This window comes from Leopardus geoffroyi, chromosome B3, assembly GCF_018350155.1.
Source record: "Leopardus geoffroyi isolate Oge1 chromosome B3, O.geoffroyi_Oge1_pat1.0, whole genome shotgun sequence".
NCBI lineage: Eukaryota > Metazoa > Chordata > Mammalia > Carnivora > Felidae > Leopardus > Leopardus geoffroyi.
This window is the reverse complement of record NC_059337.1, coordinates 55419674-55446970: the sequence shown is the minus strand read 5'-3', so window position 1 is coordinate 55446970 and position 27297 is coordinate 55419674. Positions and strand designations below refer to the sequence as shown.

The window sequence follows — 27297 nt, the reverse complement described above, 5'->3', positions numbered from 1 at the left end:
AGCACCTGACTCTTGACTCAGGTCATGATCTCACAGTTGTGAGACTGAGTCCCATGTCGAGCTCCACACAGAGCATGGAGTCCACTTGGAATTCTCTCTCCCTTCTCTCTCTCTGCTCCTCCCCTGCTTGTTCTTGCTCTCTCTCTCTCTTTCAAAATAAAAAAAATAAACATTAAAAAAAACTGGAAAGATGACCTAAATAGATATTTTTCCAAAGAAGACATCCAGATGGCCAACAGACACATGAAAAGATGCTCAGTGTCATTCATCATCAGGGAAATGCAAATCAAAACCACAATGAGATATCACCTCACACCTGTCAGAATGGCTAACATCAAACCACAAGAAACAACAGGTGTTGGTGAAGATGTGGAGAAAAAGAACCATCCTGCAGGTGGGAATGCAAATTGGTACAGCCACAGGGGGAAACAGTGTACAGGCTCCTCAAAAATTTTAAAACAGAAATACCATATGATCCAGGGGCACCTGGGTGGCTCAGTCGGTTAAGCAACTGAATCTTGATTTCGGCTCGGGTCATGATCTCAGTTTGTGAGTTCCAGCCCTGTATCAGGCTCTGCACTGACAGTAGGGAGACTGCTTAGGATTCTCTCTCTCTCTCTCTCTCTCTATTTCTCTCTCTCTCTCTCTCTCTCTCTCTCTCTCTCTCTCTGTCCCTCCCTTGCTTGCTCTCTCTCACAAAAAATAAATCAACTAAAAAAAAATTAAAAAAAAAAAAAAAAGAAATACCATAGGATCCAAAAATTGCACTACTGGATATTTACATAAAGAAAATGAAAACACGAATTCAAAAAGTTATATGCACCCCTATGTTATTTAACCATTATTTACAATAGCCAAGATATGGAAGCATCACAAGGGTCCATCAGTAGATGAGTGGATAAAGAAGATGGAGTATGTACATACAATGGAATATTACTCAGTCATAAAAAGGGATTAGATCTTCACATTTGAGACAACATGGATGGACCTAGAGGGCTTTATGCTAAGTGAAATAAGTCAGACAGAGAAAGACAAATGCCATATGGTTCCACTTTGGAACAAAACAAATGAATAAACAAACAAAAAGCAGAATCAGACCTATAAATATAAAGAACAGGATTTTTTTTCAGTCTTAGCTCTTAACCAGTTTTCTAGGAATGGTCAGGCAATTGAAAAAACACAGAGTCTCCTAATTAGGCATCTTAAATTAAAATGATGATATTATTGTCATGTGATATTGACAAGTTGGAATGAGGATTTCCCAGAATAAAATTTAGTTTTGAAAATAATTTTCCTGTCACTTCCTCTCATTCATAAAAAATAAAGAATAACAATTGAAGAGGCATGAGAACATGCGACCCCTATGCACACTTCACCTTGGCTCAGTAAAGGGCTGTAATGACTTCTCAGAGTCATTGCCTTTTGTTTGGGTTTGTGATAGCTTGTTCTGCTTGGCAGTGTGGAAAAACACTGTAGAAAGAAACGAAGTCTAAATAAGGTCTGAAAAGAAATACCTCTATCCAACTCCAAATTATGCTATTTTTTTTAAATCAAAGAATTTTCTATGATGTTTAAGTGTTCTTTTCCTCAAAGATGGCAATTCAAACTTCTATTATACACTGTTATACAAAGCCAATTTTATATCATTAAAATGTATGTATGCCTCTGCCTTTTTTTTCCCTATGGTACAAGAAGAAAGTTCCAAAATATTCCCCACTTTGCAAATGAAGCGTACATATCATTATGCAAAGAACAAATCAAAATTTATTTCTGGAGGGCCATGGCTTTGCCTTTTTGTCTTTTAAAGTTCATGGGTTTTAATTTAAAGAATAAATCACTAGAATCCCTAACAGAACATAAGACTTTTCCATTGAGACTTTAGGAAAGAAATGATCTCTAAGAGCTAATGCATATTTATAAAACCATTTTCAGGTTGGATAAAATTTGCCCCCAAACCTCTAAGTCTCTTCTTTCACCTGGTTGAGTGTCCTGCAACAGTAAAGGTCAACAATGTCTCCTCTGAGGAGGAGGGTGAGGGCTCTCCAGGGACAGAGATAGAAATGGGTCTGTTTTATGATTTGCACCATTAGAAAATTCTTTATTTCCTGAGGAAATAAATATCCCGATCTATTGTTTACTTATAAAGTTCTTCTGAAGCAGTTCAGAGAAAAGGGATTGCTGCTGAGGGAATATGGTAGGAAAGTTGGAGAACATTTCCTTTCATGTGTGCCACAGAATTTACTTCCCACACATTTCAACCATCAATATCTGTACTCATATTTCCACATGAAATACAGACACATTTGTAGGTGCTATTGTTCAGATTACCTGTTTAAAAATGCTATATTAGACAAACATTTAATATTTAAATGCTATCTCTCATCAACTTCAAGATCCCACAGCTAAATTAAGTAAGTCAACAGAGAATTAATAAACACCCACTCTCCTCACAGCACTGCGTTTGGTACTCAATGAGACCTAGCTTCTGTTCTTTGGTCTATGGGAAACATCATAGCCTGGCTGGAAGACTATATACAAATCACCAAAACTAGAACTAGATTAGCAAATTTGTTAATTCCCAGATCATGGGATCTGATAGGCCAAATTTAATTTTTAAAAAAATACTAGTTAAAAAATATGTGTGTGTCTATATGTTCACATTCATATTCATACCTGTGTGTGTATGTGTGTGTGTGTATGTGTCTGTGTGTGTATATTCTTATTTTTAAATCAATGTCACTTATGCTTCATTTAGAGAAGAAAATATTTTTAAGAAAACTTAAAATATTATAACTTATTTATAAGGCTTCCTAAAAGCCATGAAATAGGATTCTAGATTTTTTATTGCTAACATAAGTATTTCAAAACAAGAATCAGTAAATGTAAATGGAAAAAAGTTTTTGACAAGATGAACATGCTCGTTCCTTACTTCTTAATAAACATCATTAACAACCATCATTATACACACACACGCACACACACAAAGATACACATAATACACATACACACACACACACATCCCTTTAGACATGGAATGGGTCACCCATTTAAAAATGTAATGAAGTACAAGAAAAATAAGAATTCATCAGAGGAATAAAATACTAAAATGGCTAATGTAGCTTAAAACGAATGACAAAGACCAAACATTTAATACATGCATTGACCATCAAATAGAAACATAGAGGAGGCCTGGGCAGCCAGGAGGAGTGATGGGAGTGAAGGTGCAAGGAAATTGATGGAGCTGGGAGGTGGAGCTCCCTATGGCCAAGAAAGGACTGGAGGAATAAGCTTTAAGGCTGACCTTGAGAGAAAAGAATTTAGCCAATCTAGAAAAAGAAACTCTAGTTCCAAGAATATCTGAGAGTCCCAGTGCTGGTAAGTAGAACCCTCAAGTGCTGATGAAAACCAGATGGCATGCATGCCAATCATATCAAATATTTCAGAACTCTTATTTACCACTACTTAATGGGATAGTCCACCTTGCCTAGGTGATACTTTAGAATATTTGAAAGCCAAACCCCAGGGAATGGGTGTTTCAATTTATGGCCAAATGAATCCTCATAGGATCACAAAAGGTGAGTTACTACATGATAGCCATCATCTGTCTCCAAGAACCTCTAGACATGTAGTAGACAAATATTCACCTTCAGATAAGGATCATATGTGGATTTAAAATATCTATGTAGAACATGAAGGGATTGTCACAGAGATGTCAAGTGACTTTCAAAATAACTGTTAAAAAAATTAGACTCCAGATCTTCAGGATGAAGATGTTAAAGGTGTTAATGGAGAAAAGCGGGGAAGGATGGGGATTCTAAAATTCATGGATTCAGCAGTGCTGAGTAAAAAACAATTACCTTCTTGAAGGACTCCCAAGAGCTAATATGCTAATACACCCACTGCCTCTCCAAAAAGAGGACATAGTATAGAGTTTCCAAAATGCTATTGACCATGGAAACCTCATTTCATGGAATCCCCAAGGGACTAATGTTCTACAAAAATTACTTTGGCACATCATCTTGACCACGAAGTCCCATATATTTTTCCAATATATATTCATAAACCAAAACCAGCACAGACTCTCTAGAGGTCGTAACTACTAGGAACGTAAACACCAAGTGTTCTCAAGGACTCTCAATTGAGCACATAAAATTGGTAAGGGTCTCCAGGCTGCTATCCACAGGATTAAGCTAAAACAGCTTCAGAAATAGACTAGTCCACCCACTAATTTATATAGGCAAAGAATTTTTTGAAATCCCAATACTCTGCCTCAGACAGAAACGGTACAGAAGCTATAGTTCAGTAGAACAGAAGGGCACCACAGAGAGATCTGAAATAGACCTTCACTTCTTTGGAGTTAGGCAAGTTGACATCATGCTGGCTCCTCTTTTCTCATAGGAGGCCTCCAACACTGAGAAAGCGAGCACAGCAAGGACTTCCTAAGGGCAACTTTGTCCTCCATTTTCCCCTGGCAATTCCAGCCTCTGCATCTTTGTACTGTCTCTTCCCTTTGTCTGTGGTACTTTCCCACGTCTACTCTGCCTAGCTAAATCTTCACTCTGTATAGTTATTTTAGTATTTCACATATGCATTTCTAACTTTTCAAAAAATGATTTTCAGTCCCTGATGACAAGAACCATAAATTTCCTTCTGATTCCATCATAGTGCCTAGCTCAGGGCTGAGCCTTTATGAAACCTTTGCTATAGTTGTTATATCTAATTGACATGACTACAAAAGATTTTGCTGATCACTTATATTTAAACAAAATTCAACTTAGAAATTCCTGAGAAATTAGACTCTATCCTAAACCTCAAACTTTGTTTGTTTGTTTTTTTTACATTGGTTTATTTTTAAATACCAATACAGGCTCTGGTTTTCTAACATGCTGCTTTCTTAAAAGTTGAAGAAGAGGCACCTGGGTAGCACAGTTGGTTAAGCATCTGATTCTTGATCTTGGCTCAGGTCATGATCTTACAGTTCGTGAGTTCAAGCCCTGCATCTGGCTCTGCACTGATGTGCAGAGCCTGCTTGGGATTCTGTCTCTCCTTTCTGCCCCTTCCCTGCTTTTGTGCTCTCTCTCTCGCTCTCAAAATAAATAAACTTAAAAAATTTTTTTTAAGTTGAAGAAGCAGCAGCAGGAAGAAAGAAAACTGGAGACCTAACAGAGACCTTAGGTGAGGTGTTGATATATAATACTAGAAGCAAAGCTCTAAAGCTGTGCTGTCTAATATGGCAGCCAGTAGCCACATGTGACTCGTAGCTGGCCCAAACTGAGATACGGCATAATATGCATTAGAATTCAAAGTCTTAGTATGGAAAAAAGGATGCAAAATATCTCAATTTTTAATACTGAGTATATATTAAAATAAAACTTTGGACTATACTGGGTTAAATACAATATATTATTAAAATTATTTTTACCCGTTTCTTTTGACTTTTTCACGTGGTTACTAGAAAAGTTAAAATTATAGGTTACATTATATTTATGTTGGTCAGTGGTACAATAGAGTTTTGAGTACCCAAGGCTGAAAAGTGACCCAAAGTGATCCAAAGTGTGGCTACTAACTTATAAAAACTAGTTTAATCTTTTTAAAATGTTTGTAAGAGCTTAGAGAAAGAAAATAAATTTGAAAACAAATTGTCTTTGAAGATGAAACCATCATACCAAATTAAAAAAAATTTTTTTTAACATTTATTCATTTTTGAGAGACAGAGAGAGACAGAGCATGAGTGGGGAAGGGGCAGAGAGAGGGTGACACAGAATCCAAAACAGGCTCCAGGCTCTGAGCTGTCAGCACAGAGCCCGACGCGGGGCTTGAACTCACAAACTGCAAGATCATGACCTGAGCCTAAGTCGGTCGCTCAACCGACTGAGCCACCCAGGCGCCCCTATGATACCAAATTTTATAACAAATTTAATAGCTGCATCAAATTATTTGTTTTGATAATAGTAGAGGATGTTAAAATGGACATTTCAGTTGAAGCACCAAAACAAGATGCTATGTTCTAAGTCAAGTGTGACAGTATGATGCAGAATTTGCAAAGGAGGTAGTGACAATCTGGTCATAGGGCTCTTAAACCCTCATGCCTAATAGGAACATATAAACGTCTGAGGTAGTAAGAGATGGGAAGGGGGTCCTTGAGAGAGAGCTGAACTCTCACTGGCTCTCTAGGAAACTGGTGGAGGACCACATTATGATAAATCATAAGAGGGGCTTCAAAGAGATTACTCAGACTACATGAGATGTATCCACTGCAGTTTGAAGGACACTATAGACTGGGAACCGTCTAATGCCTGGAAACTGGCTGACCAGATGCTTGGACGTGGTTCAATGGAGAGGCAGCTACTGTGTTGAAGTTGGTTTGTACTCTGAAGATGTACTGTGGCAAAAATGCACAAGTATTTCCACCAGGTAGTTGTGGACTACTGCAAGAGAAAGCTGGTGTGGAGTGGGCTTAGGTCCTTTCTCAGAGGGCTGCCTGCAGCAGCAAAGAGGCCCCAGATGGCTGGAGGTACCACTGGACATCCAGGGCTTGAGGAAGGAAACGTGAGCAACCAATAAGAATAGAGACATCTTTGTTCACATAAGGGACCGGAGAAATTCTGAAAGGGACCAGAACATTTCAACCACCAGCAGGGAGAAAATTAGCCCACAGAGCAGGCTGGGAAGGATAGTAAGAGACAAAAATTAAACTGCTTTGTGATGGCATCTCACCAGTCCTGCTAGTTCACATGGGCCTGCCGAGTGTCCAGAGGCATGATAGCATATGTTCCTTATGTGCATACAGTCACTCAACCACAAAAACCGAATGTCTATGTCAACAGATGTATTTCCTGGAAATGTTCTAGGAAAATCAAGTTTATCCAATGATCCACCAACTGCCAAATATTGCAATACCACTTTAGATGCATAGTAATATTTACGGCATTCTGCCTCTGCTATCTACACACTGGTATTTGCTTTCCATTTAGACTAAATACCAAAAGCAAGGCTCACAAGTGCCTCAATATATTTCAGTGAAAGCAGTCTATTGCATGTTACTTTTTAGACAAAAGAAAATTGTAGTTCACAGGGTTCTGCCTTCCAAGAAACTTTGAGAAATGGAGTTAGCTTATGGCATTTATTATGGGGACTTTAGTAATAGCCACCCAAAATGTAAAATGAGTATCAGAAGTGCAGTGTTACCCATACCTTCAGAGAGACAGAACAGGGGCTTCAAAGAAAAACAGGATCTAGATTTCGTCAGTACTTTCCTGAAAATCTCCAGGAGAAAAAGCCTAAGAAAATCACCTCTTAATTCTGTGAAGCGTTCTAGACAGTCGTTTGAGAGTAGGTCATGCTTCTATTTTCTTTTTATAAGGTGTATGTATCCACCATACACTACCTGGTTATTACATATTTGGGTCATTATATGTTAGTCCTTTCCATTCATTACTCACACCACAGACACTGTTTCCCTGGATTTACGAAATAAAGGCTCAACTGCTTTCAGGATACTTGTTTTTCTTTTCTTTTTCTTTTTATTTTTTTTGAAAATTGTTCAATGAAATCATTTAAAAAGAGCTCTGTGAAAAACCATCATTTTTGTATCATCAGAGAATCTGATGATATGTTATGAGGAACAGAGTTTTTAAAATACGAACTGCACAGAGAATGAAGCAGAATTACAATCAACAAACCTGTCCTCTGTTCTATTCTTCCATTACTGTGCAAAAACAAACAAAACAACAACAAAAAAAACCCAAACAAACAAACAAAAACTAAGCATCTTTTCCAGCTCCATTAACACTGGAATTCCCTAAAGATGCAAGTTAGATGAACAAAGATTAGTTTACCTTCCATTGTCATGCTTCTCTGATGGACTGTGAATTATTGCCACATTTTCATTGTTATTCTACTCCTCATTTCCCCCCATTGTTCTTTCTTCTTAAAGCTATCAGTTCAATAATGCTTTCCCCTATAATTTATCTATTAATAGCCAGCAAAATATCCAGCAGACTTTCTTGAGTTGCCAAAAATCCATATATTGTCTTTACAGTTTAGACTTGGGTAGGAATTTTAACAATGAACAAACGATTCGGGATGGAGAGAAATCCATATCCATGCCTACACTCAGATAGCACATGATGAAGATCTCCAGATTGAGTAATGATAGAAAATGTCTTGTTATTTGCATTTAGGCTTCCAAAGTTTAACATTAAGGTGTATGTATCTTACACTGGCTCACATAAAGTTTAACATTAAAACATTAATCCAATTCCATGTGCCTTAAGAGTCATCCAAGACAATTCTTTTCACTGCTTTTTAACCTAAGTCAATTTTTAACCCCAATCAACTAAAGGGTTTGACTACCCACTATAATCACTAGAATTGACCCTATTTTAGGCTGTTTCTAAAAATTCAAATGCCTTCAAGAAAGGGGGGCAAAATGTTCACACACTCATTTGAATGTATTTCTGACTCTTTAAAGTTAATTCCAAAGGCACCTGGGTGGCTCGGTTGGTTAAGCATCTAACTTTGGCTCAGGTCATGATCTCCCAGGCGATGGGTTCAAGCCCAGCGTTGGGCACTATGTTGACATCTCAGAGCCTGGAGCCTGCTTCAGATTCTGTGTCTCCCCTTCTCTCCGCACCCCCCTACTTGTACTTTCTCTCTCTCTCTCTCTCTCTCTCTCTCTCTCTCAAAAAGAAACAAACATTTAAAAAAATTAAAGATAATTCAAAAGAGAGTTTCCAAATATGGTTTGAAGAATTGTAATATCATAGGAAAACTATATACCTTCCATGGTAACTACACTAAACAATACTCATTTCGTATGTCTACATTTCAGAATGTTGGTTCAGTTCTTTGGAGTCAATTTACATACACTACAAATAGACAAGAATCACCTTCTAAGAGTGGGTTGTTATGTTTAAAATATCAAAATCAAGCAAACAGAAATATCCTAAGTCCCTACAGTAGAAACATGCAAGCAATACTCAACACTCCTTTCCTTTGGCTCTTAAAATTATTTAAAAGCAACTTAGCTCAACTCTACCAGGGAGGGAAACTACTTACCTAGCCAAATTTCTTAAAGTGCTTTTTTTTTTAAATCTATTACTTCTACACTAAAACTCCTAGTTCTGGATTTCTTCTTACAATTCCTCAATAAATTCTCTATGGTTACTATTTACCTCTTCCAGTGAAACCCAAATATAGCCCAGTGGTTGTGTGCAAAGGCTACCTAGTTTCATTTTTTGATTGCACCCCTTATAAGCTGTCTGATCTTGAACAAACTCTTTGACCTCTCTCTGCCTCTGTTCACTCGTCTGTAAAGTGGGTCATTATAGGACTTTCCTAACAAGGTTGTTGCAAATTGCCCACTTACAGTGTTCAGCACACTGCCTGGCACATTCTACATCACTACACATCACCCGTTGCTACATCAGAGGGCCTCTTTGTGACTCTCATTCTTTCTTGACCCTTTGAAGAGTCTAACAATTGTCAAGCTATTTCTTGAACTTGATTTTAGTTTCTTTGGCTCAGGGTTCTCCTGGTTCTCTTCCTTCTCCTCAGTACCTCAGGTTTTCTCAGTACCTATCTTTTGTTCTCTTCTTCCCTAAGCCTATTCATCATTACCACGTCCCCATCTACAAAGTCAGCTCTGTCCCTATCATTCTTCTCTCATTATCATTACCTAGAGAAGTCTTATCCACTCACATGATTCACTGTGCTTAATATAAAAGCATTTAACAAGATTTTAAGTAGTCAGCATTCTAGTGCAAGATGGCAAGAGAAAATGTGATTCCACATAGTCTTGTTGGCAGTAACTGTGGCAATACACAACTAGCTTGTTTTGTCACTGCCAAAATAAGTACCAATCTCATTTCAATCATCTACGAAATGCTAACATACTGTACCACTGAGGGTAGGCAAGAAGATAAAGTTGACTAAGTTGCTCAATGCCCAAGTTTACTAAGACAGAAGGCAAAAATGAAGGGGAGTGGGGGCCGGAGGTTATCCAGAAAACCATAAGTGTAAATTTATAGGGAAAAAAAGTAAAAGAAAGAACAATAAAAGAAACTTTTGGTACAAAAGAAAACACCAAGAGATGCAATCTTTGATGTAGAATGTAGTAGGAGGTGGCAAACTTAAGTGCCCCCAGGAGCTAAAAAGCAAACTGAATGAATGAAGTGAGCATGATGCATTACAATAGGAAGTGGTAAAGACTGTGGCAAACTGGAAAATGTAACCACAGGTATTCACATTCAGTTTTTAAGAAGTAAACATTGCAGGCCAAACAAGTCACAGGTCTTTACTTTCCCTTCTCTTAGTACAGAGAGACAGGCAACAAGATCATTGCCACTTGTGTGATGAAACTAACTAGCTAAGAAATTTAAAAAAAGAAGCACTATTTTACTGGCTAAAAGCTACAAGTGAGACAAATTTGCTTCATATTATGATGGCATTTGTTAAACGAATGTTATGATTTGCAATTCAAGCATGGATCCACTGCTTGTGATGGAGACATCATCACAAATCCAAACACTACATTCATGGATTATTAAGATTCACTTTTTGGCTCAAAGTGGTCCAGATCCTGCCAGTGTCAAGATCCTATCCCAAAGGGTATTCTATACTTGTATTGGCTCTCTGAGGTAGTTACAGATGTATAGAAGTTCCAATATCTGCCAGGGACAAAGCTACTTATTCTGAGAAGTACTTGCAACTGACATTTGACATGGTCCTTTCCATGTGCAGTATATCATGAGAGGGAATTGTTTATTTGGCTTATTGCCACCTGGTTTTAATCAAAATATACCTTCTTTTCTGCATCCTTGCCAACTGAAAAATGACAGTCTTGTGTCCCTGAAAGATCATACTTCTGAAAGGCGGGGCCAAATTCAGTTAGCCCTCAACACTGTAAACTCTGGTTAAAATGATACCAGTGCAAAATATCCAGGACCATCCACAAGTAGGTAAACATCAATTATACTTCTAGGAGACATTTGTTCATATCTGATATGTTCATATCTCCAGATTTCCTGGTGCTTTAAAATAAGTCTAGTTCAACATTTAATGGCCATGTACTATGCATTAGGCATTGAACTTGGTATGCGAATTAAAAAGTTGACGAAACCATAGCTGCTGCTGAAGAGTTTATACCCTACTTGGGGAGAGAGACAGGGAAACCCACTGTTTCCATATAGTGTGTGCTATCAAAACAGGCGTGGAGAGTGTGCTAAGGGAGAGTACAGAAGGACCACTTGGCTTAGCCTCCTGGAAGGGAGAAAGGAGATTAGTAAAGACTTCCTGGAAGTTATTTTTAAAAATAAAAATCCATATCCCAATTAAAGCATAATGCAACTAGCCAAGGTTATTGAACAACTTAATAAATCAGCCTAGGTAATAAACAACTTAATCAGTATAGTAACCCAGCATCAGAAGTCACACTGAACACTTCCCCATGCTTCAGGATGGATTTATCCTGACTCAGTCCTACATTTTTGTTAATCATTGTTGAAATCACGACCATACATTTGAGAATAAAAGGATGTATTGCCCCTAGTTCTTTAAAGAGGTAAGCAGATGTCTTCCATAAGAGCAGAAACAGGGAAGACTCTACAAGTAGAAATATAATTCCGGAATCAAAAAGATTCCCCTCTCCCACGTGCTCAGGGAAATTACACTCATGTTTCCCTTCTCCCATTGAAGGTCAGGACTGTATTCATGGGTACAAAAGGCAAAGGGTAACAATTAAAGAGAGTCTGTTTCCTCTGTAACCTCCACTACTGCACATGCCTGAAAATCTGCCATTTAAGGATTAGTTTTATGTAGATAATCACCACTGTGAAGACTCGATGGGACCAAAATATATTTACATCTTAGTACAAATTTCAGGATAGCCTTATTGCGAAAGGAACAGTTAAAGAAACTCCAGACTTGGAGAAATCCCTGAGTAATATGGCAGTTTTGGTTAGAATAGTAACTCAACACATTCACTTCATTTCTTAATGTTGGTAAAATGTGAAGTCTTTGCAGTTTTCCAAAGAAGACATCCAGATGGCCAACAGACACATGAAAAGATGCTCCACATCACTCATCGTCAGGGAAATACAAATCAAAGCCACACTGAGATACCATCTCACACCTGTCAGAATGGCTAATACAACAAACAGCAGGTGTTGAGGAGGATGCAAAGAAAAGGGAACCCTCTTGCACTGTTGGTGGGAATGCAAACTGGTGCAGCCACTCTGGAGAACAGTATAGAGGTTCCTCAAAAAATTGAAAATAGAACTATCGTGTGACCCAGCAATAGCACTACTTTGAATTTATCCAGAGGATAGAGGAGTGCTGATTCATAGGGGCACATGTACCCCAATGTTTATAGCAGCGCTTTCAATAATAGCCCAATTATGGCAAGAGCCTAAATGTTCATCAACTGATGAATGGATAAAGAAGATGTGTTATATATATATATACAATGGAATACTACTTGGCAATGACAAAGAATGAAATCCTGCCATTTGCAGCAACATGGATGGAACTGGAGAGTATTATGTTCAGTGAAATAAGTCAGTCAGAGAAAGATAGATATCATGTTTTCACTCATATATGGAACTCGAGAAACTTAACAGAAGACCATGGGAGAAGGGAAGGGAGAAAAAAAAAAAGTTACAGCGAGGGAGGGAGGCAAACCATAAGAGACTGTTAAATACAGAGAATAAACTGAGGGTTGATGGGGTGGGGGGGGTGCAGGGGAGAAGGGAAAATGGGTGATGGGCATTGAGGAGGGCACTTGTTGGGATGAGCACTGGGTGTTGTATGTAAGCTATGAATCACGGGAACCTACCCCCAAAACCAAAAGCACACTGTATACACTGTGTTAGCCAACTTGAAAATAAATTATATTTTTAAAAAATAATAAAAATAAAATAAAATAAATTTAAAAGGGTGAAGTCTTTGAAGAAATAACTGTGGAATGGTTAAATATCATGCCCCCTTTATTTTAGACTGTTTTATCATCAATGCCTGCACTCTGGGTATCAATATTTTTTGCAGCAAATTATTAATCACGCTCTTAGAGGTAAAATGTCCTTTAACTTCCTCCTATTTGTGATTTTTCTAAAACAAATTAAATACTAAATATTAAATATTAAGTACTATCATCTGAGGAATTATTTTCACACACTACTTTCCATGTTACACACTAACAATTTTAACCTCAACAATTTAAACTCCACATCATTTTCCATAAGGCCACGGAATGATACTACCTAATTGAAAGGGGTATCTTTGTTATTCTGAATAATGAATATCTCCAAGTCAATAAAAATACTTCAAGTTGTGAAGAGAAACGGTTTTATTTTATTTATTTATTTTTTTTTTCAACGTTTATTTATTTTTGGGACAGAGAGAGACAGAGCATGAACGGGGGAGGGGCAGAGAGAGAGGGAGACACAGAATCGGAAACAGGCTCCAGGCTCTGAGCCATCAGCCCAGAGCCTGACGCGGGGCTCGAACTCATGGACCGCGAGATCGTGACCTGGCTGAAGTCGGACGCTTAACCGACTGCGCCACCCAGGCGCCCCGAGAAACGGTTGTGAAAGGGGCCTCCAAATTATGCCAAATGCAATGTAAAGGCCAAGAGTTCACAGTGCATTACTCATCAATACCATGTCCTGGTACTGAACTAAGATACAATATAATTTATCCAGTAATAATAATTGACCTAGAGTTACTTGCTAAAATAGGTATTGTTGCTTTATCAGCAAATAACTGAATTTAGGTGAACTTGCAAAAATAGAAACAGAAAATAATTTCTCACATACCAATCTCTGCTCTTTGTTCTTATACACTATATATTCAACATCTGCTACTGAATCTTTACTTTCCAACACAGAATAAAAAAAAATCTTTATACAACTTTGGATAAAAGTGATGATTGCTGTTTAAAAAGTTCATTAGTATTTTAAATTAGTATTTTCATGAATATTTTTTACAACGTTGTATGAAATAAACCTCCCAAACCTTCACCACAAAACTAGGAATGATGAGAAAATGGCTATGAATGTAGAGGTAAGACAATCAAAGCCAAAGTTCAGGGGGCTGGGGGAAAAAAATCAAGAATATTACACATCTAAATATATCTCGATATTAAATTTGCATTTAAAATTTTTTTTCCAACGTTTATTTATTTTTTTTGGGACAGAGAAAGACAGAGCATGAACGGGGGAGGGGCAGAGAGAGAGGGAGACACAGAATCGGAAACAGGCTCCAGGCTCTGAGCCATCAGCCCAGAGCCTGACGCGGGGCTCGAACTCACGGACCGCGAGATCGTGACCTGGCTGAAGTCGGACGCTTAACCGACTGCGCCACCCAGGCGCCCCTAAATTTGCATTTATAGGTAGGCAAATCAAGTAGAACACTTCTTTTAATTAGGAGCAGCAGTAAGCATAACACTTAAACAGAAAACCCACATTCCGATTAAAGCATATCATTACGTGTGTGAACGTAGGCACATCCTTGACCTCCCTGCGCCTTGGTGTTTCCCTGTGAAAAGTGAGGACTGTTATACACACATCAGTGGGCTGTTCTGAGTATGGATATACCACGCTGTGTGAAAGCCCAGTTCCTCAGCAATAGATATTTCTAGTGAATTTTGGATGCTACGCTATGTGCCACTACAGTCCCCAGTAGGTTCTCACAGATCTTTAAAAGTATTTTTCTTCATTTTAAATTTTTTTCCTTTCCATACAGATGTTTTATGTGGAGTTGCTTCTCTAATTTACTAGGATAACAATGAGCTCAATGCTAATTCTTATGGAAAATTCTCCCCTTTTTACCTTGACGCCAACTGGTACTTATGCATATGCTCACTAGTGAGTCCTGCAGGCCACTGACAAGATTATTGAATGACATGCATAGAATTAGAGCCACTGCCTTGTCATCATAGGGACCTTCCCAGTGACAGTTCAGAAACCCCCTTAGAGCTCAGCAAAATTCAGGAAGCAGCTGTATAAAGCCAATGTGTGCTTGAAGTCAATAACAGTGTTAGCTACCAGAACAGATTTATACAAATTTGTTGGAAAAAAAAAAAAAAATACCTCTTTCACACTGGGGTCCAGTAAAGCCGTAAGTGCAGGCACATCGATTTGGGGCCACACACCTGCCTCCATTGAGACAGCCACTTTCACAGACAGCTGTAAGATAAGGAGAGAGAAGCTGAGAACGTTACCTGAAAGTAGGTGCTAGTCAAGTAATAACATTCCCTGAAAGGACAATAATAAAAACAAAAAAAGACAAAAAACAAAAACTAAATAATCATCCCAGGATTCATTTTAAACAGTTACTCTATGGTTCCAACTCTGTATGTGTTTCTCAGTTATCTCAGGCTAAACTGCCAGGAATAGGTGGGTTTGTACCTGTGTTAATGCTGATGGTTTCGTTCTGGGAAGTATCTGAGCAATGCTTTCGGTTCTGCCTCTAAAATGGTGGTTTACAAGAGATGTTTCTGAATGAGAACTGCATTGTAGCAAGCTGACTCTTTTGCTTATGATTTTGTGCTTAATTTCCAAAGGGTACCCATGAGGGAAAACATTGGCCTCTGTCACCATTACAGAAATGCAGCATGTTAAATCACACAATTAACTGCGCTCAACAAAACGTTAATTATGACCATATTTATGCACCATAATGAAGACCCAACTGACTGTTATAACAGAATCCATTGATGAGATAAGTCCAGTGACGCTGGAGGGAGGGACATTTTACTTGCCAGAAAAGGCATTAAAGTAAGAACTGAAAGCTCGTGCCCTGAGCAACGTTTCTCTGTACAGTATCTTGCAACTCTTTCACGCATGGCCTCTTTCTAGGCATCTTTACCCACAGGTGGTAGGCTCCTCTGAGCCAAATTGGCCAGTACCACCCACTCTTCAAAGCCCAGCTCAAATATCATTCCTCCATGAGGCTTCCCTAAATACCTCCTTTCGAATTAATTCCTCCTTCATATATTTCCTGCACAATATGTCTATATCCTTGTGGAAGTCATCAAGTTGAGCCACTCAGATCTCCCTCCAAGAAATCCTACTGTACGTTGCTTAACTAGCTGACCGCCTCCAGCTGCCCCACCTTCAGATCTGCTTCATGTTCACATAAGGGACACATATATCCTGGCTGCTATCACCCAATGACCAAACTCAGTGGGGTACCAAAGACAGGGCATTTCTGCCCATCATGGAACTCTCCTGACGGGCAATCTTTGCTTTGGACTCCCATCAGCCTGGCCCAGTCTTCCTGGAGCTGCATTATAGTCTGAGGCATTTTCTACACAATCCCACTCCCCTTGTACAGGGGTCATACCTGCATCATGGTCTGAAGGCCTTCTCCTCCTACTCTAGCTTTCTCCCCCTCTTTATTCTTTACAGCCCTTTTCCACAATAACTCCCTTGTCTATCCAATTCTGTCCTGGCATCCACTTGAGATCAGAGGACATGAACTGACACAACCCCTTATGGCCAAAATTACGGCAAGAGTTCATTTCCCATCATAAAATTAGATTTGGCTCTTACTTTACAATCAGGGCAGAAAGAAAAGATTTTAAGCAGAAAAAAAAATTTGGGGATGGCCTCAGCCAACCATCTCACTTTACAGATTAGGTAAGTGAGGTCTAGGAAAGGTTTTCTAATTCTGCCCGTGTTCCCTGAGAGCCTGTTGTGTGCTAGACTTTGGTGCTCATGAGGCAGTTTAGTCCAAAGGCAGCAGGAATACTCAGCAGGTCTTCGTGATTCCCTTTCCAAAACTGTCTTCGACGGCACCCCCATCACACCATCTCTCTAGCCACAGCCTTGGTACTAATCTTCCCGCTTCCGGTTTCTTCCCCCGGCAGTTAATCTCTACGCTGTGGCCACAATGGTCTTTCTCACTGTAAACCATTTACGTGATATATATGAGGCCAGCATTTCATAGCATTAAATGCATGGGCCATGAAGTCAGACTGCTTGGGTTCAAGTCCCAACTCTGCCACTTCCTCCTCATATAACTTTAAACAAGTTACTGGTGTCCCTGTGCCCCATTTCCCTCATCTTTTAGAGATAACAGAGGCCTCTAACTCAGGAGGCCGCTGCTTTATCCAATGAGTTAATACATGCGAAGAGTTTGAAAAATTGCTTAGCGCATAGTAAACACAGAGCAAATAATCCAACAGATGAATGTTCTTGGTTGTTGCTATCTCACTCTTCTCCCCTGGTTCTATTTTGGATGAAGATATGGTATGCGTAAAAGCACTCAAACCCTGGCTCATGATTTCCATTTTATCTCCCTTCCCATCACCTCCGGCGGCACTTAAGCTCTAGCAAGACCAAAACACGTGCTGTGTCTGACATCTCACGCTAGGTCACATTCTCAGGCTTTGGCCCTTGCTGTGCCAGCAGCATAGAAGGCCCATCTCCTGTTATCTGACAGGAGAACTCCACCCCATCCCTCGAGACTCATCACAAGGGTTTCCCCACACTGGGGAAGCCATCCTGTGTTTCTTCTCTCCATGCTACTGTTGTGGACTACACAAAACTCAATCATTATTCTTACCACACCGTGGTGCATAGATAGTCACAATGTTGCTTTATTTATAATAACATTATTCGTCATAGCAAGTATGTATACAATGGCAAAACTAGAAACAATATGAATAAATGCTCGTCATTAAATATTCATTAAATAAACAGTAAATGTCTATATAATGGAGTATTTTGCAACCATTAAAACATTTTAAAATGTTTAATAACATGGAACATACTTCTAATAAAATATTAAGTAAAAAAGTAGTCTGAAAATTATGCATACAATAGATCTCATTTACCAAATATGCATTAAAAGACTAAAAGGTACTATCTGGAATGATGAGATTATGGATAAGAGTTTTGAAATACTCTTAAGATGCTTCTTGAAAATCGAGTTGGAAATGTTCAGTGATCAAACAGAAGATATACATCTGGAACAAACAAGAATTCTGCACCTTGGGTGCTGATTATACATTAAAGGGATGAGGTAAGTGGGACACTGAAGGTAAATGAGAAGAAATGGAGTCAAACCAGCATTCCCAAAATTCCAATCAGAATTTTGGTGCAAAGTGCATTAGGTAAGTGATCTGATCATATCTAAGACTCATTGGACATCTATAAAAGTACCCCATCCCAGGTAATCCACATCCATTAGCACTTATCCCTGTATTCTTTTTATCTACATATCTGTCTACACATTTGTCTACATAGTTTAGCATCTAGAATACTTATAAGGTTTACTTACGTTGTCCGCAGTGAGTCCCTATGTATCCTTTCTGGCACAGACAGTGATCATCGCTACAGCTACCTCCATTCATACAGCGAATATTACAGTGTTGGACTTGAAAAGGAAAAGAAAAAAGAATGATTTACTTTTTGCAGTTTAAGTACATATATTGCAACACTTCACAGGAATTGAATTGTAGTCATTTGGAGAGAAAATAAAATGGTTTATCAAGATTCACATATTTGTGCAGAAATAACCTAATTGACAACATTAAGCGTGCTATTTTGTGTGTGTATAAAATCAGTTACAATGCAAATGTTTCTTTGATATTTACTTTAATAATGCTAAATGACTCTCCTAATTTAGCAGGACTTCCCACTCAGTGTCATTTCTGTAATTTCTATCAACAAGAAAATAGTGCCTTGAGTAACTGTAGGAGACAAGATTACAGTGATTACAAAGGCAATAATTTTCCTGTTCAAAGATTTAGAGTCCCACTGTAGGTGGCCAGGAAAATTGTCTGAATGACAAATTCCAAGGAATCTTGTTAAAAGAAATTTTGAAGAAAAAAATACATACAACAGCATTTAATAACAAGGCTTCCTGATAATGGAGGCTGGCCTTGGCTCAGAAAGAACTGCTTGTTTAAACTGTAACTTTAAACTAAATAAGACCCACAATGTCTGAAATCCACTCTTCCTCACATTATCACCTACAGAAGTATGACTTCAGGGTTCAGGGCAGAAGGACCATGGGTAGCAGCCTTGGATGTGAGAAGAAACACTAGAAGAAACTGAAGCGAAAGACACGTGTGAGGGAAAATGACAGTGTGGCGAGTGCTCTCCTCTCACTAGTGTTTAGGCTGACTCCAGTTAGTCCTCTGCAAACAGTATCTACTCTACTTGGAGAGGACTAAAGGCTTGATTGAATGCATCATTAATCCTTGTTGACACATCCCTATACAAGGAGGCCAGGATTGGGGACTGGAACTTCGGCTTACTCCACCTTGCCCTCCAAGCTGTGGGAGAAAATTCCCACAGAAAAAGGCTCCATAATTTTACGTAGGGAGAAGAGAACCCATCCTTCCATCAAAGAGCAGAAACCAGATGCTCAGTCTTGCTCTTATGCTCAGTTTTCCTGGAGCATAGGGGCCAAATCTGCTATGAGTAGAGAGAAGGCGCCTCCCAGCAGCCAGCTTCCTTGGTAGCCCTGGTTAGGATTCTCATTGCTGTATCCAAGAGTGGCTATGGACTTCAGGGGAAAGGGCCATTTTCATAAGTAGCTGCACAAATCTCAGCATGACAATGGGGAAAAAGATGTCAGAACTGAATACTTACCGTGCCCTCACAGAGGACCAAAGAGTTAATGAAGTCAAGTTGAAAGTGATACACCTTCTCAAGAACATGTCACACACTTAACTGAAGCACCATCAAAGGTTCCCTATGTCTAGTGTGCTAAGAACTTCCTCAGTCTCTCAGCATTCAAGGTCCTCTTCAGCATAGCCATGGGACTTCTAGGGCTTCTCTGAATACTCTTAGCATGTCCTATGACTCAGACCCTGATCCACTTATCATTCATTCATTCACTCAACTATTTCTCAGTGCATTCTATATGCCATACAAAATGTCAAACGCATTGTTCTAGTCTCTTGGTGGAATATCCTCCTTAACCTGTCTCGTTGTCTCTTTGCCCCAATCCTTAATCCCCAACATACAACTCACACAGCTCTTACCAAATACTGAAACCCTACCTATGTCTAAGACCCACTGCAAATGTATCTTCTTTTCTTTGATCTTTTCTGATTTTCTGTTCTCTCCTCCTTCTCCCACTTGATATGAGCCCTTTTTCTCTGACTCCAGAGTACTTTATGCTTCTCTTCTGAAATGTATATTATATAACCTAATCTATTTAAAAATTGTTTTCTCCTATCCCCAACCCATTTGTCTAAAAGCTTCTTTAAAGTGGGAAATACCATGATTATTAATTCTACCATTTATATGCCTAGAGTAGTATCTTGCTTACTCGTGGGTGTGATATAAAACTTTACCAAGGTAATTTTCATTTACTTAACTCATACCACCTGATAATGACACTAAAAGCTATTCCTAAAAACTAAGACTGAGAAGTTGTCCATTATGTCCCAAGCTATTGTACAGCCCTAAGATAGGTTGCTATTAAAAATACTTTATCTTCATTTCCCCATGTATAAAAGCAGAAATAACTCCTGTGTTGGGGCATTGTTATAGAAGTCAAGCAACCCAGGAAACTGATTAAAACAGTTATTTTAGGCTTCTATGATTCTATTAAAATGTCTCAGGCAAAATGCTTTTGAATTAAAGAACTATCTACAAATATACAGAAGGAAAGATTTGGTGAAAATTTGGATAACATTCTAAGTAGGTCAGGAAAAGGTGTATAGTTGCTTTAAAAATTGAAGTTAAACTTAGTTTCATCCTATCTTAGAAAAACAGTGAGGATTGGGAAAAGCACAGGAAATGATGTCATTTGTCAAGCAGCATAGGAACTCAACCCACAAACTGATTTCAATTAAAGTGGTTCATGCCAAGAGCTAATTTCCATTCCCACATGAGCAACAAAGCCATTTAGCTACTTTGAGATAAAAAGCTAAAGTAGTTCAAATAGTGACTTTACATTATTCAAATTGAAAAATAGAATGAATTCTTTCAGGAAAAACGATAAGTTTACAGTTAAATGCAATGTAATAAAAATCTCCCTGACAGGCTTTTATATTTTTTCTACTGTCTTTCAGGTCAACCTTTTCCAACATAAAATATTATGTCTCCTTTAAAAAATAAAACCCCTTGCCCAGACTTGTGAAATAGTAAGGCATAGTTAGTCCAGTGGTCCCAATAAACCAAGGAACTATGAATCTTTGGGCAGGGGAAACAAGCTTATGAAAAGATAATTGGATCTTCACCATCTGCTTTGCCACAAACATGTTTACCAAAGGAATTTCAGATTCTTTGTGAGTCTTGGATCTTCAGGGGAAAATCACATTTCTTTAAAAGTGAGAGCAATCATTCAGGATTTCTGTGGGGAAATAAAAGAACTAGATACTCAGCTTCCTTACAGCAGGAACAATTTAGGGAGTATATATACATGAATTCATTTTGTTTTTTATTGCCACTGATGTATATTCTAAGTTTATACTGGTTTGAACAAGCATCCCATATGTCTGGCAATTATGAGACCAAATTTTATATCTCTAGAAAAAGCCAGGGTTCCACATAAATCCACAAGGATGTTTTCAAATATTACATGCTTTAAATACCTCAAGTCAGAATATATTCCTACACTCAATCTGTGTGAAGATTTTACCAGAAACTGAAAATACTACGGAGTTCAAGTGTCAGTGTCCAAGCTGCCATATGCAGTTAACCCTCAGAGCGTAAGACGCAATGAGGACTTCCCATTGAAAATGAGCAGACAAGGGGCACCTGGGTAGCTCAGGTGATTAAGGGTCTGACTCTTGATTTTGGGTCAGGTCACAGTCTCATGGTTCCTGAAACTGAGCCTCACATCGGGCTCTGTGCTGACAGTGTGGAACCGGCTTGGGATTCTCTCTCTCCCTCTCTCTCTCGCCACTTGTGCTCACTCTCAGGTGTGTGCTCTCTCTAAAAATAAGTAAATAGACTCTTTTAAAAAAGAGAAAATGAGCAGACTGCCTCAAAGAGTTTCAGTTAAGGCTCAACATCCTAGAGCTAACAGAAAATGTTGACATTTACCTGCAGCTATATAGTATCCTAAATAAATTTTATGTTTTTTCCAGATTCAATCATTTTGGTCATTCAATAAATACTTGCTGAATGCCTTCTACCTGCCAGGCATCAAGAAAAATTGAAGAAACTCCTTTTAGGTGATAGCCCAGTACAAATCAGTTCATGAAATAACCAACCAGAAGAGAACAATTTGAGCATGCTATGGGAATGACAGATGCAGGACTGAGGTGACCATTTTCTTTGGGAAGCATTAGTTGGGAATGAAGCTACAGGCCTGCCTTTGTCTTGGCAGGTACAGAGGCAGAAAGAACACGGAGAGCAATCTGCAAATAAGCATCTATATGGCAGGTATGTGACTTTAATTTAGGTACTAGGAAAAGCACAGGCAGACAAATTAGAGAGCAAGACGAACTCCTGGACTTTCCACCTGAGACAGGTCCACAGGGGCAGCCAGAATCAAGGCAGGACAAAAATAATTTTCATTCAGAGAGATATCAGTATTGACATTTTTCCTTAAGTGCATAAATGTCCTGTGGTACCTAAAGACATACCACTCAGAAGAGCAACTTCACTAAGGTATCTAAAACAAGAGCGAAAACAAAACAAAACAAAAACAAAACAAAACAAAGCAACCCTAGCAGAGCGGGGAAAAGTTCAGAGAAAGACAGGTTAAATAATAGTAGTGATAAAGACTACTAGAAAGACAGACTAGAAAGCAAAGGACTCAACTATTTCTAAAGTCTGAGCAGGTTTCACACACTCCTCTCCTCCCTGTTCGTATAAATTCCTCACTTCCCTGAAAAACCTTTCCAAGGGTCACTTCTAGATTAGCTATAGCACTACCTTCCTATCCTGAGTGTCCTCACACTTTTCAGCACGTGGTTGGCTCATATCTGCTCAAACTTGCTAACACACTGCTCTAGAATTGTTTCCCTGGCTTTCTTCTACCCTTAGAGCTTGGATTTGTGTTGGGAACACAAGCACCCCTAAATTGAAGTAAATTGAAAATGATAAAAAAATTTTCAAGGTATAAGGGGTTCCACATAAGAAAGATATCAATACTCTCCAAACTGACTTCTAGGCTTACTATAATTTTTATCAAAATCATAGAAAGATTTTTTTTGTAGGTATAGACAAGATTAACCTAAAATTTATATGGAAAGGCAAAGGAATTAGAATAGCTAAAATGATTTTGAGAAAGAAAAATAAAGTGAAAGGAATTAGTCTACTCCATTTTCAAGACTTTTCACATATCTGCAGTAATCAAGACTGTATGGTATTGGAGAAGGGATAGATATATGGATAAATAGAATAAAACAAAGACCCAGATATAGTCCTACACAAATAGGATTTTTGACAAAGGTCCCAAAGTAATTAAATGGGTGAAGGATAGTCTTTTCAAAAACAGATGGCACTGGAGCAACTGGACATCTATAGGTATTGAAGGAACCTAGACTTCAACTTCACTCCCCATTAGAAAAGTATCTCGGGGAGCTTGGGTGGCTCGGTCAGTTAGGCGCCCGACTCTTGATCTCAGCTCAGATCTTGATTTCACGGTTGGGAGTTCAAGCCCCGCACTGGGCTCCATACTGGACTAGAAAAGGGCAACATGAGGCATCCTTGCACTAACAGATCTCTTCCGTGTCTTGACTGTATCAATGACAGTATCCTGGCCGTGATATCGTATTATAGTTTCACAGGATGTTAACATTGGAAAGACTGGATGAAGGGTACCCAGGATATCTCCATATTATTTCTTATAACTGAATATGAATCTATACCTCAAAAAAGGAGTTTAGTTTTTAAAATCCTTTTTAAAAGCATAAACAATAAAACAGGATGAGTATAAAAGTGATCTCCAAATTCTTAAATATAAAATTCAGGTAACAACTTTTATAATAATATATGTTATTGAAGAAGGTAATAATCTATTTTATGTTATTCATATTTTTAAGTTTTTTTATTTTTTTAAATAATCTCTACACCCCATGTAGGGCTCAAACTCACAAACCTGAGATCAAGAGACACATGTGCTACAAACTGAGCCAGCCAGGTGTCCCTATATTATGTATACATTTAAAGAAGAGCTTGAGGGGCGCCTGGGTGGCTCAGTCAGTTAAGCGTCTGACCCTTGATTTTGGCTCAGGTCATGATCTCATGATCTCATGAGATCGAACCCCACGTGGGGCTCCCACACTGAATGTGGAGCCTGCTTAGGATTCTCTGTCTTTCTCTCTCTCTCTCTCTCTCTCTGCCCCTCTTCCCCTTGTGCGCTCGCTCTCTCACTGTCCTAAAAATAAGTAAGCATTAAAAAGAAAAAGAAGAGCTTGAATAAATTCATGCATCAGTCCACCATGACCTAATTATGAGAATTAGGATAGCTCAGGGTCCATCGTCAGCCTCAGAAACTGATGGAGTCAAGAACAGTACCAATAGAACTGGAATTAAAGTCCAGAAAACCCATTTTTTCTGACTCTGGCTGGCCCATCTTCTCTTTTTCCCTGGTGCACTATGGCCAGTGGCAAAAGTTCCAATAGATTAAGGGAAGCCCTGTCTTCCTAGTGCCCAAAGGAATTTCTGGCTGGCAGTTTGGACTTTCTGGAAATGCAGTCTCCCCTTCAGGCCACTAAGAGATCATTTCCTATTCTCAGAGTCCCAGCACACTCAAGTAGAAAACAACCTGAAAGAACAACACTCCTTTCATTTTCAAATGAGAAAATTAAAGCCTCAGTGCCCCACAACTTTCCCAGCCTCCTTGACCCATATCACATAACAAGTATAAAATTTCTCACAGGAAATATTGGTGAAATAAATGGTCTAAGTTTGCCCCTTTGGGAATACAAACATTTCTCTCTGTCGAGTTATCCTTCTACTAGTAGGAAAGTTAGTAAAGTGATTTCTCCACATTTATTGTCAAACACACTGCGGCCAAGAAGTTCTATAGGATAGCACAGATATTCCCTAGAATATCACTTCAAAAGATCAGAAATGAATTCTGAGTATCTCAGCTACCCCTCATTTAAAACATTCTGCCATGTTTAATTTTGCAAGATATTTAGACAATATTAGCATAGGTAGAGTCCAAGCCAATGATTTAAAGCTCCAAATATCTTGATGAAACCAGACTGTCCTCCTCATACCACTCTGATCCGCAATCTACTCAGGGATTTTGTGCAATGTGCAGGTACCATAGGTGGACCTAAACTTCTTCAAAGAGTACTACCCACAAGTCTTGGACTCCAGTCTCTCACCTAAATCTGGCCCACAGGACCTATCACTATACTTCTCCTATCTTGAGGCTAGCTTGAAATCTACTACGACCAAGTTGTCAACATCCTATCTCTGTATCTCATGATTTTTATTTGACAGAGAAATTATTAGCAGCTCACACGATCATGCTGAAGTCCTTTCCAGCTGGATACCTAGTTTTGTCATCCAGCTATATTTTCTCTCTGCCAGAGAGGTACACTGTTGGTGGTTGGTTCCACGGCCCATCTGAGCAACTGGGTCTGTTCCCAACTTGATATCTAGACTCCTTCCTCATCCCTTAGGCAATTCTCTGTGGCAGCCTGATAGAGATCAGCATGTCCAACATGTTCCTGTAAATGCCACCAGTTGACTTGTCTACCTCTCTGTATTTCCTTCAGCTCAGGCACCCTTGATTTGTAGAATGAATTTGCTATTGCTTGGAAGATGCACATTCAAAATTAACCTGAGATCAAATAAGAATATGCTGTTCTCAATGCAATAAGCAAATAACTCCCAGCCCATGGGAAGTTTCTATCCCAATCTGCAACTGGCTATCTTTAGTAGTAGGCTGTCTTTGTTTATGCTCCACCAGAAGCAAATTCTAAAACAATTATTTAAATGCACGTAGTCTGTTTTATAAGTAACGTCAGGAAACACTGGTAGGGAAGTAGGGAAGTGAGACAATGAAAAGAAGGAAGCTAATAAATACATGATGGAGCCTATTACCACTGTGGGCAGGTGGGGCTTAATCCACTAGGGAACTCTAAGAGACAGTGGAGAACACACTTCATAGTTCTGCAAATTGAGAGGCAAGGAATCTGGGGCACTTATCCAACACTCTCCTTCTGTCACTGGCTAACAATTGTTTCTAAGGCCACTAACCCTCTGGTACTTCCAGCATGCCCTGCATGTGGACCTGGTATGCTCCCTGCCAGAAAATTTTACAGAGCTATAAGGTAGAGTTACCTGTGCTCATCCATAAATGCAAAGATATGTGAGTGGGCACCAAGAATGTCTATTAGGACTACCTGCCCTACCCTGTTAATTGGCTCATGAGAGCCAGGGCTAAATATTAGGAGTCTTAATAGATAATGAACCTTGACCACACTAAAGTCTCTACTTGCAATAAACAAAAGAGAATGCTCTTATTCCACAATACTTTTTCCTGAAAACCTTGTCAAAAACAGAACACACTGTAAGGGGAATGAATTTTCTAAGGAAAAATAGGCAATGGGAAAGAAACCCAAGTTTTTTGCTTTGATGATGGTCAAGGTGTTGAGGGGCTGTTTATAAAGGCATAAACTTAAACCTTTTTAATAACCAATAATGACTCACCTCCTTCCCAATCCCTACATTTCCTCTAGTTAATTCATTGCTGAGGACCCCACATTGAAAGAATAAAAAACCAAAAAGGAGCACAGGGGTGGCTCAGTCGGTTAAGCGTCTGACTCTTGACTTCTGCTCAGGTCATTCATGATCTCACGGTTCGTGAGTTTGAGTGAGTGCTCTCTCATAAAATAAATAAATAAACTTAAAAAAATAAACCAAAAAAAAAAAAACCCAAAAGTCTAATGAAAACAATAGAACTAGCAAGGAAAGGCTTTGAAAAATGAACTGTGGGTATTATTTGGCATCACAGAATGAAGTGATAAAACTCTGAAAGAGAAAATATATTTGTGCTTAAGGAAAAATCACCCCCAAAACTTCCATAATGACTTCTTACATCTTCTTTTTGCAAAAGTAGGGGTCTTCAGTTTTTACAAAAGTGTTTAATCAGAGTCATATTTCAGTACCACTAGGAAAAATGCCTAGTTTTCTTGAGCCAAAAATGTTCATTGAACAACCAATCCACTGAGAATCTTTTATGGTGTTTACACTGGAGACACAAAGATAAATAAGGTGATACCTACACAGGAGAACATAATCTTTACAGTATTCATAGTAACTAAGTCCCATAGGTAATTTCCTTATAAAGAGTGAAGAAGGAAATGGGAGGCCAGACTGAGGAAAGCCATTCCAAGTATTTTGGGCAGAACAGAGA

The 27297-nt window shown here is 38.8% G+C and overlaps 1 protein-coding gene across 2 annotated transcripts in view; it reads right to left on the bottom strand.

Moving 5' to 3' along the window:
* FBN1 (fibrillin 1) overlaps positions 1-27297 on the bottom strand; it is a 232220-nt gene that overhangs the window by 174365 nt on the left and 30558 nt on the right. For both annotated transcript variants that reach the window (XM_045449811.1, XM_045449810.1), the window contains exons 5-6: positions 18286-18381; positions 15090-15185 (exon numbers count right to left, since the gene is read on the bottom strand). In XM_045449811.1, coding sequence (XP_045305767.1) covers positions 15090-15185; positions 18286-18381 — 192 coding nt within the window. The remainder of the gene's footprint in view (positions 1-15089; positions 15186-18285; positions 18382-27297) is intronic.